Source organism: Chaetura pelagica, unplaced genomic scaffold (genome assembly GCF_000747805.2).
Source record: "Chaetura pelagica isolate M959 unplaced genomic scaffold, ChaPel_1.0 scaffold234, whole genome shotgun sequence".
Lineage (NCBI taxonomy): Eukaryota > Metazoa > Chordata > Aves > Apodiformes > Apodidae > Chaetura > Chaetura pelagica.
The window spans coordinates 655,938-671,303 of NW_009952967.1; the positions used below are offsets into that span (position 1 = coordinate 655,938).

The window sequence follows — 15,366 nt, forward strand, 5'->3', positions numbered from 1 at the left end:
GGCTCTGCAGCCATAGAAGTGCAGGGTGTTGCCCCCCCCCCAAAAAAAAGGGCTTTGCACCCCCAAAAAAGGGCTTTGCACCCCCTTATTTTGCAAGGAAAGGGTCTAGGTTCTGCCTCCCCCCCTAAAAAAAAAAAGGGCTTTGCACCCCCTTTATCTTGCAAGGTAAGGGAATATGTTCTGCCCTCCCCAAAAAGGGGTTTGCACCCCCTTATTTTGCAAGGACATGCACCAGGCACTGCCCGCCAAAAAGAGGGTTTTGCACCCCAGTATCTTCAAGGAAAGGGACTGGGTGGGGCCCCCCCAAAAGTGTTTTGTACCCCCCCTTATCCTGCAAGAGAAGGGACTAGGTTCTGCCCCCCAAAAAGGGCTTTGCACCCCCACACCTGGCAAGGAAATTCACTGTGTGCTGCCCTCCAACAAAGGGCTTTACACTCCAATACCTTGCAAGGAAAAAGACCAGGCTCTGCCCCCCAACCAGCCCCTGCCAGGACCAACCAGAGGGGCTGATCCTGCTCACCAGGCTCAGCTACGACCCAAAACCAACTCTTACCCATCCTTTGCTCAAGGAAGCTCTGGGTTTTTTTTTTTCCTGGGAAGGGAGATAAACCCAGTATTTTGTCTGGCTGTGCCTGGTTTTTAAATAAAAACAGGCAAACCCCAAAGTTTGTGTTCAAACAACCCATGTTGACTAAAAAGGAAATCACAGTGGGAGGGGAAGAGGGGGATCACAAAAGCTTTTCCTTCAAACCCTTTGGGCTCAAGCAGGGAGAAAAGATTATGGAGCACAGGGGTAGAAGAGATCCAGAAATATCAGTGTGGTGGGACTGACACTGTGTCCCCTCTGTCTGACACCAGCACTGGGAGCTTCCCCAGCACAGGCCTTGTGCTCACTCATCCTTAACCACAGCCCCCTGGAGGCACAGGGAAGGGGGACAACTCACTGTGACATGGAAGAGCAACCAAAGACATGTGGATTTGAAGTATAAAGTCATGGAATGGTTTGGAAGGGACCATCTAGATCCAACCCTCCTGCATGGGCAGGGACACCTCCCACCAGCCCAGGTTGCTCCAAGCCCCATCCAACCTGCCCTTCAACACTGCCAGGGATGGGGCAGCCACAGCTTCCCTGGGCAGCCTGGGCCAGGCTCTCACCACCCTCACAGCAAAGAATTTCCTCCTCATGTTCAACCTCAACCTCCCCTCTTCCAGTTTTAAACCATTATCTGTGACACTGCCACAGGACAGTGGTTTTCCAGCCCCAAAGCTACTTGGTTGTCACCTGCCTGCTGGGAGGTGACTCCAGGAGACTTAGGGCTGTTCTCAGTGAAGGATCTAGATGCTTGATAATGATAATGAAGAATTTCCCCCTCACGTCCAACCTAAATCTCCCCTCTTCCAGCTTAAAACCATTCCCCATCTCTCATCAGTTCTCAGCAATGAAAACCTTCACTCCAGGAAAAGAAAGAATTTCTGCAAATGAAAAAACATCAATGGAGCCACATCAGCTGAGCCTCCTGAGGCACCCACGAGGTTCTCTCACTGCAGGATAGAGAAATGCATGGAGAAAAATCCGGGTCATTTTTGGGGTGAGCTTTGCTGGAGCTGTATATCTTCACGCCATCTTTAATCCACTTTCACCCTGGTGTGCTGCCCCCTGGCACCACGCTGGTTACCACACATTGTCTCAGAAGAAGCCTCATGGCATTTCTAGAAGTTGGGACTTCACCTAGACACAAACATTTATTAAACAGCAAAAGAGAAAGCCTGTCCTTTCTCTCCACTTCCTTAAAACTGCCAACAGCTGCTTGAGGCAACAACCCCCCAGAAACATCCCAAGTTTGAGAAACTGGGAGTTAAAACCCACCTGCACTAGAGAAAACTTCAACCCTGTCCTAGAAAATCTCATCTACTTCAGGACTTGGAATAAAAAGCACTCACTGCCACCAAAATTTTGCCACCTGCACCCTCCAAGCTCCACATCACAGAAGAGTTTTGGTTGGAAAACACCTCTAAGATCAAGTCCATCCACTAATCCATCTCTCAAGTCCTCCCTTTGCTCCTCACCAGAATCCCGAGGGATTTCAGAGCAAGATGAGATTCTTCCAGCACTCTCCTTTCCCAACCAGTTCCACCAAGTTCTTCCTGCTCATCACCAGTTTTTATCACTTGCAGGTCTCTTCCCACATGCTTTAAAGACATAGGATCAAAGTCACTCAGCAATTCCACCTCTGCCACTTCCAAATCCTCACCCCACAGCAGAGGGTGATCCCAGCTGCTCAGAACTGCAAACCAGAGAGATTTGGGATTCTATGATAGAGGCAGAAACACCAGCTCAATATTGTTAATGAAATAAAAAACCCTCTTATTTGTTCCTTACAGTATTTATTGTACATGCAAACCTAGGGGAAAGCCACCAGACTTCCTGCTGGAACCTTCTCTTGCTCCATCAGGTATAAATTCCTGCTTGGTGAAGCAGGTTTGTGGGGGACAATTCCAGTCAGGAACAGCATTAAGCAGCAGCTGCCTTCTCTTTGTAAGTTGCCATCATCTTCTTGATCTCAGCAATTGCTTTCCCAGGGTTCAAACCCTACAAAAGGAAAAGTTTCCGTTAGATCCCCTGGAAATGAGTGTTAGAGCATTTTCTCCTTGCCCTGATCCAAACTGGAGTCAATTCACAAAGATGCTGCTACCCATAAAAAGAGGCAGAGGAGCAGCTCAGCACCCCTGCTTTTCCTAAATGCTGGAGTCCAGCCTGACATTGTGCTTCCTTTTCATAGGGTCATATCATACAATCATAGAATAGTTTGGGTTGGAAGGGACCTTAAAGATCATCTAGATCCAACTCCTCTGCATGGGCAGGGACACCTCCCACCAGCCCAGGTTGCTCCAAGCCCCATCCAACCTGCCCTTCAACACTGCCAGGGATGGGGCAGCCACAGCTTCCCTGGGCAACCTGGGACAGGGTCTCACCACACTCACAGGGAAGAATTTCCTCTCTCCATGTCCTTCTTATGTTGGGGGCTCCAGAACTGGACACAGTTCTCCAGCTGGGGTCTCATGTGAGCTGAGTAAAGGGGAACAATCCCCTCCCTGGCCCTGATGTCCACACTGCTTTTGATATAGCCCAGGACACGGGTGGTTTCTGGGTTCCAGCTCACACAGTTTGGTCATGTGGCGCTTCTGGGAGGTGAAAGGATAATGAGGGAGCTCCAGAAGCTGCTCCAGGCAGGCTGGGTGTTCTGGCATGCAGAGCCCCTTGGTTAAGGTGTGCTTGAGGCAGATATGGTGCCCCCCAGCCTCTACTGAGAAGGGAAAAGAAGCCAGCCTGGAGTCAGGACGCAGTGCTGGGAGCTCAGCTCCTCTACCTGGAGGCTGAACCTGCAGCACTTCCAATGCTTGAAGAAAAGTGCTCATTTGACTTTGGAAGACTGTTTTTAATCAGCAAAGAGAGGATCAAAGAGAAGAATGAGTGGCTGAATGAAAGAACTTTTAATAAAGCGCAAACAGTTTTATGGGTGTTACAAGATTATGGAATTAGTTTTGAAAAATAAGTGTTTCTCAGTATCTCAAGGGACTCCAGGAAAGCTGGGGAGGGACTTGGGACAAGGGAAGGGAGTGAGAGGACAAGGGGGAATGGACTGAAACTGGGAGAAGGGAGATTGAGGTTGGACACGAGGAGGAAATTCTTTGCTGTGAGGGTGGTGAGAGCCTGGCCCAGGTTTCCCAGGGAAGCTGTGGCTGCCCCATCCCTGGCAGTGTTGAAGGGCAGGTTGGATGGGGCTTGGAGCAGTCTGGGCTGGTGGGAGGTGTCCCTGCTCATGCAGGGGGGTTGGAACTGGATGGTCTTTAAGGTCCCTTCCAACCCAAACCAGTCTGTCATTCTATGATACTATGACTTCTGGAGCATGAAACTGCCTCATAAGAGCTCATCAGTGGTGGTACGAGAGATGTGGCTTTTTGCCTTGTTTGAAATAAAAAAGTTGTGCTGGAGGACATGGGGGAAGTGAGCAAGAACAAGTCACAAGATGAAAATCTCCTCACACAAAAGCCAGCTAAGCTGTCCAAGGGCTGTTTTTCTACAATACAGAGGCATATTGTGTTGCAAAGGCCCTTAACTGTGCAGCACTGCCATCAAATCAAGCATGGCTAATCTCCAGAGGAGAGGGGGATCCCAACTGCTCTCCTGAATCCTGATTCCAGCTGCAGCACCATGGGACACAGAGTGGGAAGTGACCCAAGTGCAGAGCTCCCCGAGGGCTGACTGAGACAGGATTAGAGCGTGTAGAGTGGAAATGTGTTATTAATCATTAAAAGTGTCTCAAACTTGAGACCAGGCACTACCTCCCTGTGCTACGTGCATCCCCACAATAAGCCAGATCTTCAGGTTGAACCTTTACCTTCAGCTGAACTTTGGTTGGCACCAGCTCAGGAGCTGGCTCCCTACACAAAGGGGGAACTATCTGCAACCAGTGAATCACTTCAGAAAAACACACACCATGATCAGCATGCAGAGCTCCTGCCCTACACCTGTCAGCTCCAGAATCTCATCTCCCCCACATCTGAGATCCATTCCAACATTCACCTTCATGTTATTTCACAGCTCAAGAATTACTCCACCATCAGGTGCAAAAGAAGGTTGGCTGGAAAACAGCACAATTGGCAGGGAAGCAAAACTTGGTCATCTGCCCAACAAGAGGCAACAAGGTCATTGCAAGGTGAGGAAGAGGGAAAGCTTGTGCAATTCTCTGCAGAAACACCAGAGAGAACAAAGCATCTGGGCAATGCCAGGAGGGCAGGATGCCAGCAGAAAACACATCCCCCAAAGGTGCTGGAAACTGGCTGGAGTCTTCTCCTTTTCACAAGTTGTATAATGCATCAGGGATCACAGAATCATGGAATGGTTTGGGTTGGAAGGGACCTAAAGATGATCTAGATCCAACCCCCTGCATGGGCAGGCACACCTCCCACAAGCCCCATCCAACCTGCCCTTCAACACTGCCAGGGATGGGACAACCACAGCTTCCCTGGGCAACCTGGGCCAGGGTCTTACCACCCTCACAGCAAAGAATTTCCTCCTAATGTTCAACCTGAATTACAGAATCACACAGGATGTTATGGATTGGAAGGGACCTCTGGAGATCATCTGTAGTCCAACCCCCTGCTAGAGCAGGATCCCCCAAAGAAGATCCCACAGGAACACATCCAGGTGGGTTTGGAATGTCTCCAGGGATGGAGACTCCTCCCTGGGCAGCTTGTTCCAGTGTTCTGTTACCCTCACAGTAAAGAAGTATTTTCTTATAAATCTCCCCTCTTTCAATTTAAAACCATCACCCCTTGTCCCATCACTGCCCTCTCTGATGAAAAGTCCCTCCCCAGCTTTCCTGGAGCCCCTTCAGGCACTGGAAGCTGCTCTCAGGTCTCCCTGGAACCTTCTCTTCTCCAGGCTGAACACCCCAACTCTCTGGAAACACACCAGTGGCCTCAGAGGGACCACAGGCAGGATGGACACCTACCTTAGGGCAAGTCCTTGTGCAGTTCATGATGGTGTGACAACGGTAGAGGGAGAAGGGGTCCTGCAGCTGGGCCAGGCGCTCCTCCGTGTAGTCGTCGCGGGAGTCGATCATCCAGCGATAGGCCTGCAAGTCACGGGCAGTTCCCACAACAAGAAGCTTCTTTCAGGGGTGAAACTTCCAAATTCCCACTCAGGAATTTTTGGTCCAGGATCTGGACTGTGTCCTATTATCCCCTCCTAGCACACACCAAGATTTGAGCTGGTTTTAGAGAGGGTGACCAAGGGGAGCTTGTCCTTACCTGCATCAGAACTGCTGGCCCCAAGTACTTGTCCGCGTTCCACCAGTAGCTGGGGCAGCTGGTGCTGCAGCAGGCACACAGGATGCACTCGTAGAGCCCGTCCTGCAGGGGGTGGGAGACCAGAGTCAGGCCACTCCAGGAACTCATGAGGAAGCTTATTTTTGTTTAAAACCAGGGGATTTACATAAGGTCGCACCTCCCCCTCTTACTGACTTCCCACAACAGAGCAGCTCAGAAAATGCTGAAGCAGCAGTGCCAGAAGCAAGGAATTCCTACATGCATGTCCTCTGGAGACAGGACACATGCAATCCTCACAACTTGACCACTAGAATAGGGTGGGTTTTGGGAAAGAAAGGGGCAAACCAGCATGAAACTGAAGAAACATGAGAAGATTGATTGATGTTCCTGCATTCTTTCTTTCTTTCTTTCCAGCCTGTCCCGGGAAGTGGCTGAGGAAAGGAGCAGATATGTAACCAATTAACAGTTCAAGGGCATGTTACAGAAGAGGAGGAAGAACAAAGTCTGCCCAACAGCCCTGGGGAGAAGAGCTCCCAGCTTAACTTGTGCTTCCCCAAGCCCTTAAAGAATGGTGTGAGTCTTCAGCCAACTTGACAGAAGTGAATGCCTTGTTATTTTGGACACTGAAGAAAGTCAGACCTCCATGGAAGTGACACTGGGCAGGAGACAAAACTAAGGAGCAGAGGTCTCCAAGTCTCTTAGCTCTCCCAGGCTATGAGATTGAGTCTGAAAGTTGCTTTTTGGGACAAGGGTCTGATTAAAATCAGTTTAGAAAGATACCTGATGCCAAAAAATCTTGGGAGCTGGATTCTCCTGCACTGTGTTGGAAGAGCTGCTCCACTTTTGGAAAGACTTTCCAAAGCTACTTTAGTCCCAGTTACCTTTTTGCTTTATATTAGTCTGATTTCTAATTGTAATATTTCAAATAATTGATGATTCGTAGAGAAAGGTGGGAGTTTTCCAGCTGACACTGTATCCAAGTTTCTCCTGCACAAAAGCTGTTCTCAAAGCAGGAGAAACTTCACCAGTGAGTGGACAAGCAAGCTCACCAGTTGTGAGAGTGATCCAGGCAGCTCTTGCAGCTACTTTTAGTTTCACTTATTCCTACTTGAATGAGAAAGTGATTTCAAGGAAGCCACTTCAGGAAAACCACGTGAAGGGAGAATCCCTCAGTCCTTAATGTGGATCACATAAGGTTAGGAAGTGGTGCAGAACTAACCCTTGTCCTTGGACAGAGATTCTTTGGGACTGCAAAATCCTGTGGCTGTTAAGACATCACAGTGTCTGCTGATATCTCAGGTCTAATCATCTGATGTTAACACAAATAATGGAAAGCTCCCAAAGATCACTGCAGAGAATTGGGCTGCAGCTCATGTTTGAATTGTATCCCCTCTGAACAGCCTTCCTCTGCTGTGCATATGCCAAAATCTTTTACCACTGCCAAAACCCAAGCTGCCCACTCAGCCCGTCCCCAGTGACGGTGCCCCAGCAAGGACCACTGAGGAGCATTGCTGGGCCAAGCTCTGAACCATCAAGTGAGAAATGGATCCACCAGGACAGGTCAGAGACAAAAGAGAAACTGCTCATTTAATGAGACTGTGGCAGCCCTGGAAATCCAGGCAAGAACTTACCTGCACAGCAAACTTTTTTAAAAAGCTACTATCTCCAAGGGTTCCTCAGACAGCCCTCAGCTTTATGAACCTTTGAACTACCATTGTTCCCAGAAAGTCACAGAATGGTTTGGGTTGGAAGGGACCTTAAAGATCATCTAGATCCAACCCCCCTGCATGGGCAGGGACACCTCCCACCAGCCCAGGTTGCTCCAAGCCCCATCCAACCTGCCCTTCAACACTGCCAGGGATGGGGCAGCCACAGCTTCCCTGGACAACCTGGGCCAGGCTCTCACCACCCTAACAGTATGGAAACTCTTCCTAATGTCCAACCTAAATCTCCCCTCCTCCAGCTCTAATCCATCAAACCTCAAGACAGACATCCAAAGACTTGCACTAACACATCACACTTTTATCTCCACATCCAAAAGGGTTTAGTTTTTGCTGTTCAGGGTTGGAAAGTCCAGCCAGCAGCAAAGAAATGTTGCTCATCACGCTGCAGCAAGACAAGCCAGCCCACATGCCAGCACAAACTGCAGTGCTTATCTCCCCAGGGGTATTCCAGACCTGAAGCCTTCACAGTGTGTTCACAGCCACAGGCAGCTTGGCAGGGCTGACAGTGAAATGAGATCAGAGTCCCCAACAAGACTACAAGTCATTAGCAAACGTCACCCCCAGGAATGCAGACATGCTATGACACTTCATTTCAGAGAGCACATTCCACCCATGTCAGGTGGACAGCTCATTAAAGGAACATTAAAGGAACTAGAAGCTCCTGCATGTCAATGTTTAACCCTGGTCTTATCTGGAAGGGGTTTGGAGAGTAGAAGAGAAGCACAAACCAGTTTCTGACGGTCTTCTATCGACTGCAGGTACTGCTCCTTGCCCTGCTTGGACTCGTCCTTCTTCTTCAGGTAAGGCTCGATGGACTTGTACTGTGCGTAGAAGTTACTCATGTCCTGGGAGTCAAAAGGCAAAGAGGTGACATTTATTAAACTAAATTGATGCATGGGATTGAACATCTGCTGCCACTCCAACAGAATGGGACATTTTCTACCTCAACTTGCCACAACCCTCCAAATAAGGGCAGATTTAGTCGCTGCTGTGAAGCTCAGACCCACACAAGCCAGAAAACACCAGTGACATAAGAATTAATAGAATCCCAGACTGGTTTGAGTTTGGAGAGGGCTTAAAGATCATCCAGTTCCAACCCCCCTGCATGGGCAGGGACACCTCCCACCAGCCCAGGTTGCTCCAAGCCCCATCCAACCTGCCCCTCAACACTGCCAGGGATGGAGCAGCGAAAAAAACCCCCAGGAATGCAGACATGCTATGACACTTCATTTCAGAGAGCACATTCCACCCATGTCAGGTGGACAGCTCATTAAAGGAACATTAAAGGAACTAGAAGCTCCTGCATGTCAATGTTTAACCCTGGTCTTATCTGGAAGGGGTTTGGAGAGTAGAAGAGAAGCACAAACCAGTTTCTGACGGTCTTCTATCGACTGCAGGTACTGCTCCTTGCCCTGCTTGGACTCGTCCTTCTTCTTCAGGTAAGGCTCGATGGACTTGTACTGTGCGTAGAAGTTACTCATGTCCTGGGAGTCAAAAGGCAAAGAGGTGACATTTATTAAACTAAATTGATGCATGGGATTGAACATCTGCTGCCACTCCAACAGAATGGGACATTTTCTACCTCAACTTGCCACAACCCTCCAAATAAGGGCAGATTTAGTCGCTGCTGTGAAGCTCAGACCCACACAAGCCAGAAAACACCAGTGACATAAGAATTAATAGAATCCCAGACTGGTTTGAGTTTGGAGAGGGCTTAAAGATCATCCAGTTCCAACCCCCCTGCATGGGCAGGGACACCTCCCACCAGCCCAGGTTGCTCCAAGCCCCATCCAACCTGCCCCTCAACACTGCCAGGGATGGGGCAGCCACAGCTTCCCTGGGCAACCTGGGCCAGGCTCTCACCACCCTCACACTCAGTTGTGAGACCTGATCTTCTTGACACCTCCCAACATTGTCCTTTCCAAGCCAGTCTGAACCCCACACTGTCTGGCACAGTGTTGCCCTTGGTCATAAGCTAACAGAAGCAGATACTCACTGGAACAAGGTCCTTCACCACATACATGTGGGGGAGAGGATAGATTTTAGTGATCTTGTTGAGATCAGAGTCAATTTTTTTGATACAGGCCAGCGTGTTTCCACCAGCAATGTTCATTGCACATGAACCACAGATGCCTGAGTGGGAGAGAAAGAAAACAGGTATTCAACACAAGAAGGACATGGAGCTGTTGGAGAGAGTCCAGAGGCCACAGAGATGATCCAAGGGCTGGAGCAGCTCTGCTCTGGAGACAGGCAGGGGGAGGTGGGGGGTTCAGCCTGGAGAAGAGAAGGCTCCAGGGAGACCTTAGAGCACCTTCCAGTGCCTGAAGGGGCTCCAGGAAAGCTGGGGAGGGACTTGGGACAAGGGCAGGGAGGAATGGGATGAGGGGGATGGATGAAAACTGGAAGAGGAGAGACTTAGGTTGCACGTGAAGAAGAAATTCTTTGCTGTGAGGGTGGTGAGAGCCTGGCCCAGGTTGCCCAGGGAAGCTGTGGCTGCCCCATCCCTGGCAGTGTTGAAGGGCAGGTTGGATGGGGCTTGGAGCAACCTGGGCTGGTGGGAGGTGTCCCTGCCCATGCAGGGGGTTGGATCTAGATGATCTTTAAGGTCCCTTCCAACCCAAACCATTTCTTGATGCTATTATATTCACATTCTCACCCTAGTGGAGGAAGATGTTTTTGGCCCCAAACAATCCCCCAGGTTGTGTCCAGAAACTCTGTATGTAACCAGGAAAACACTAGAAGTTCCCATTGGGCCAAACATGCTGCTATTTAAATAAAGAACATATGCAGGAGTCACTTTCATCCAAGCCTAAACACAAGGTCAGCATGGAGCTGCCTTCCACAGCAGAAAACAAGTGGCTTGGACACTTCATCTCTTTCACACCATTCATTAGCCTCATGCGCTGCTTAGTGTGGGGAAAACAGTCAGCTCTGTTCACAAGTTTGAATCACGGAATCCCAGACTGGTTTGGGTTGGAAGGGACCTTAAAGATCATCTAGATCTAAACCCCCTTGCATGGGCAGGGAGACCTCCCACCAGCCCAGGCTGCTCCAAGCCCCATCCAACCTGCCCTTCAACACTGCCAGGGATGGGGCAGCCACAGCTTCCCTGGACAACCTGGGACAGTGTCTCACCACCCTCACAGCAAAGAATTTCCTCCTCATGTCCAACCTAAATCTCCCTCTTCTAGTTTTAATCCATTCCTCCTCATCCCATCCCTCCCTGCCCTTGTCCCAAGCCCCTCCCCAGCTTTCCTGGAGCCCCTTCAGGCACTGGAAGGTGCTCTAAGGTCTCCCTGGAGCCTTCTCTTCTCCAGGCTGAACACCCCAACTCTCTCAGCCTGTCTCTAGAGCAGAGCTGCTCCAGCGTTTGGAGCATCTCCATGGCCTCCTCTGGACTCTCTCCTACAGCTCCATGTCCTTCTTATGCTGGGAACTCCAGAACTGGGCACAGTGCTCCAGATGTGGCCTCATGAGAGCAGAGGGATAATCCCCTCCCTTGACCTGCTGGTCACGCAGCTTTTGATGTAGCTTCAAGGTTGAAGCACCAGTTGGTATTGATGTGAAGCTGCTGCTGATGGGATTGTAACACAGGAGCCACGTGCATTCCCCACCAGTCTCAGAGTTATGGTCAAAAACATCCCAGAGGTCAGAGACATTAAATAAAGTCCCAAAAAAAGAAGCTCCTCTCTGTCTCTTTTGCAGCAGGCTCCAGTGGTGCCATAAACTGCATCCATTAAGTCCCTAAAGTTGAGAGAACAGACACTGACCAGAACAAACGGCACAAAAATAGCTTAACAATAGATTAAATGACACTCCTAAAGATCTCCCAGTAATGGAGGGATCAGATGTAACCCAGGAGAGGCCAAGGTTTACAAGAAAAAAAAACACTGCAGAAGTGTCAGGGATACTGCTCAGGGTCAGGAGCTTGGGTATCCAGTTCAGGCTGATGCCTGAAACATCCCATTAGAAAGACGACAAATGTTACAAGGGCAAAACTTTAATTTCAGAGGATTTGACACATATCAATTGATATGAGGCAGAGAAATGCCAGTGCTCCTCACCCCTCCCTGGCAGCCAGCTAAAAAGCCTGGCACTTGAACAAGGTTATTCCTCCCACTCGAGAAATGGTTACAAGTATTTTCCAGTCAACTGCAGACGGGACCAGGATTGCAGGCAGGAGCCCACGGAGTCTGCAACAGGAATTTTTTTACCCTGGATGGTCAAAAAAAAGGGGCAAGATTGAACCAGCTCAGCTTGAAAAAAATCTGTCCCCAGGTTCTCAAAGAAAAGTATTCAGGGCAATTAATTCCAGGTGCTTAGGAACAGCCTCAGCTAGCTAAATATCACAGTGGGAACAAGGACACCGTGTGGAATTCCTCTGCCTGCTATGCAGATCCTGCAGGAAGCAGCTGGGTTGCAACGTGCTTTTTATTTAAATCCAAGGAGAAACATCTTTAGGCATCACTTGCACCCACATTTCTCACACTCACAGACCTAATTAAATCATAACTCAGACCATAAAGGCATCCTCTCTTCCTGCTTTTCCACAACATGCAAGTTAAACTCAGCAGCCCAACATTATCCATGAATTAGGAATATTTTTAAAGGGCAAGTCAGCTGGACAGGCAAGTTTTAATGAAGTTAAAGAGACGTGCTGAGTTGCACCTGAAGGAGAAGCAGCAGGTAGCTCTGCATGCAAAACCACCAGCCAGGCTTTTCTTCCATCGATCCATTTAGCTTAGTCAAAAGGCCAAAAAAAGATTCCTGAAGCTATTCCTAGAAGTCATAAGGACTCTTCCAGTTACACCCTTATTTCCACAGCAGCACTAGATAAAGCAGCCCCTACAACTCATTCCCATTTGCCAGGTCTTCCCCCTCAGTTTCACTGTTGCAATCTCTCCCTGGATTTCCCTGCCATCACTGGAGGGCAACAAGATGGACAAGATTAGGAGAGGAACAGGAAGGACTGGGGCTGTTCTGGATTGCTCATAGCTCAGGGTGCTGTGATTAAAGCTCAGAACAGGCTTTACCTTCACTACGTGGTTCACAGAACCATAGAATGCTTTGGGTTGGAGGGACCTTAAAGATCATCTAGATCCAACCCCCTGCATGGGCAGGGACACCTCCCACCACACCAGGTCGCTCCAAGCCCCATCCAACCTGCCCTTCAACACTGCCAGGGATGGGGCAGCCACAGCTTCCCTGGGCAACCTGGGCCAGGCTCTCACCACCCTCACACCAAAGAATTTCCTCCTCATGTCCAACCTCAATCTCCCTCTTCCAGTTTTCATCCATCCCCCTCATCCCATCCCTCCCTGCCCTTGTCCCAAGCCCCTCCCCAGCTTTCCTGGAGCCCCTTCAGGCACTGGAAGGTGCTCTGACATCTCCCTGGAGCCTTCTCTTCTCCAGGCTGAACACCCCAACTCTCCCAGCCTGTCTTCAGAGCAGAGCTGCTCCAGCCCTTGGATCATCTCTGGTCTCCTCTGGACTCTCTCCAGGAGCTCCATGTCCTTATATTGGGTGCTCCAGAAGTGGACACAGTGTTCATCTGAGGCGTTTCAGATGCAGAAGCAGGAAGGGGACAGTGCTACTGTGCCATCCACCCTGATCTTTTCAAGTAATTACACCTACACCATCAGGAACAAACAACCTCCAAGGAAAATTTTCAAATCGACAGGCTGGAAAATCCTTCTTACCTTCCCGACAGGACCTGCGGAAAGTCAGAGTAGAGTCCAACTCATTTTTAATCTTGATCAGAGCATCAAGCACCATAGGCCCACACCTGCAAAAGCAAACGGTCACTGAACCTGTGGAATTCCCTGCCAGCCTCAGTGTTTAATCTCTGGCAGCCCAACTGAGCAGCATCTTAAATGGTTTTGATTGACTACAATTAAGAATATTCTGAAAACTGAGTCTTGCTACTGGTTCTCCCCTTTTGGGTCAGGTTTTGACAAGTCTGCTTGTCCTCATTAGTCACCAGAAGCAGCTCTGAACATAAAAACAAACAGTCCTGGACAACTTAAGTAATTTTCTCCACAGCAGACCTGGCAACACCCAGAAATTATTAACTGGTGCAAATCACAGGAAAATGTGAGTTCTCCATCATAGGCTCATGAAGCAGCATGGTTTGTATCCAAAGCTGAGAGGTCTCCAGGGGAATTCCTCTGGGAAGAGCACAGGAGCAACTGGAGCTCTTGGAAATCAAGGCACACTTGAAGGTTTCTGCACCCCAGGATCACAGAATCCCAGACTGGTTTGGGTGTGAAGGGACCTTAAAGATCATCTAGATCCAACCCCCTGCATGGGCAGGGACACCTCCCACCAGCCCAGGCTGCTCCAAGCCCCATCCAACCTGCCCTTCAACACTGCCAGGGATGGGGCAGCCACAGCTTCCTTGGGCAACCTGGGCCAGGCTCTCACCACCCTCCTAGTGGAAATGTACCCCCCAAAATGTACCACAGAGAAGACACAACTTTCTTGGTGACAGCTACACCAAAATGTGCAGGTTTCTACTAGTTTAATATGACTTAAAAACTAGAAGTAACTGTTAAGAAAACCATGGGAAGCGCCAACAAAGCTTTCACCTTCTCCTCAGGGTCTGGAGCTGCACATGAAGTAAGTTTGCTTTCGGAAAGTTGCCCAAAGTTTTCCATGTAAATGAAGTTTATCAAAGCCATGAAACCCTGCAAGTCTCCAACACAACTCAGGGACACAGGTAAAATCTCACAAAGGTCACAAAAGGAAGTGACTGTTTCACTGCTCACAGGGACAGTTTTATTTGTCACACTTGGCACAGCCAGGTGAAGGAGAGGACAACAATCCCACGTGACCAGTCCAAGATTTGCTTTATCAGGAAATAACATGGATCCCAGCTGTGCTCAGTCAAGGTGCTCTGGCTGAGGCTCCACCTCCCTAGCCACTCCAACAAGGTTTTAACAGTCCCTGAAGCTTAATGAGGCTGCTGACACCCTTCACTGCCAGCTCAAGTGCTCCTCAACCTCTTCCCTACATTATCACCCCGCTGTGTTCTGCCCTGGTGAGGCCCTATCTGGAGAACTGGGTCCAATTCTGAGCTCCCTAGTTCAAGATGGACAAGGAACTGCTGGAGAGACTCCAGCACAGAGCACTGAGATGCTGAGGGAACTGGAGCTCCTGAAGGGGCTCCATGAAAGCAGGGGAGGGACTTTGGACAAGGGCAGGGAGTGAAAGAGTGAAGGGGGATGGCTTTAAACTAGAAGATGGGAGATTCAGTTTGGACATTAGGAGGAAATGTGAAGGTGGTGAGAGCCTGGCCCAGGTTGCCCAGGGAAGCTGTGGCTGCCCCATCCCTGGCAGTGTTGAAGGGCAGGTTGGATGGGGCTTGGAGCAGCCTGGGCTGGTGGGAGGTGTCCCTGCCCATGCAGAAGGTTGGATCTAGATGGTCTTTAAGTTCCTTTCGTACCCAACCCATTCCACAATTCCATGACTTGTCAGATAAGCCAGCCCCACACACACAGCCCCAGTCCTGTGGCAACAAAGCTTCTCCCTGGTGGCAGACACTCACTTATTCAGATCCACCTCGTAGGTCTGCATGCGGGGCTTGTCCCCAGGCTTGTCAGGATCCCATCTGTAGATGGCAAACTTCTTGATACGAGGAGCTGCTGCAGCTGCTGTCTGTGCCTCCCGGCAGAGCTGTGTCCAGACAGACACCAAAACCAGCCCTCAGCCCTCCAGCTCCATATCTGCACCCACCCCAGCCCCATCTCTGCACCCCCTCAGCTCCACCTCTGCTCTATCTCTGCACCCAACCCAGCTCCATCTCTGCACC

The 15,366-nt window shown here is 49.8% G+C and overlaps 1 protein-coding gene across 1 annotated transcript in view; it reads right to left on the bottom strand.

Moving 5' to 3' along the window:
• Positions 1–2,368: 2,368 nt before the first annotated feature.
• The window catches only part of SDHB (succinate dehydrogenase complex, subunit B, iron sulfur (Ip)), a 14,148-nt gene continuing 1,150 nt past the window's right edge, over positions 2,369–15,366 (bottom strand). The window contains exons 2-8 of the mRNA XM_009995785.1: positions 15,103–15,259; positions 13,256–13,341; positions 9,553–9,689; positions 8,924–9,040; positions 5,815–5,916; positions 5,517–5,639; positions 2,369–2,590 (exon numbers count right to left, since the gene is read on the bottom strand). Of these exons, the coding sequence (XP_009994087.1) occupies positions 2,513–2,590; positions 5,517–5,639; positions 5,815–5,916; positions 8,924–9,040; positions 9,553–9,689; positions 13,256–13,341; positions 15,103–15,259 (800 nt within the window). The 3' untranslated portion in view covers positions 2,369–2,512. The remainder of the gene's footprint in view (positions 2,591–5,516; positions 5,640–5,814; positions 5,917–8,923; positions 9,041–9,552; positions 9,690–13,255; positions 13,342–15,102; positions 15,260–15,366) is intronic.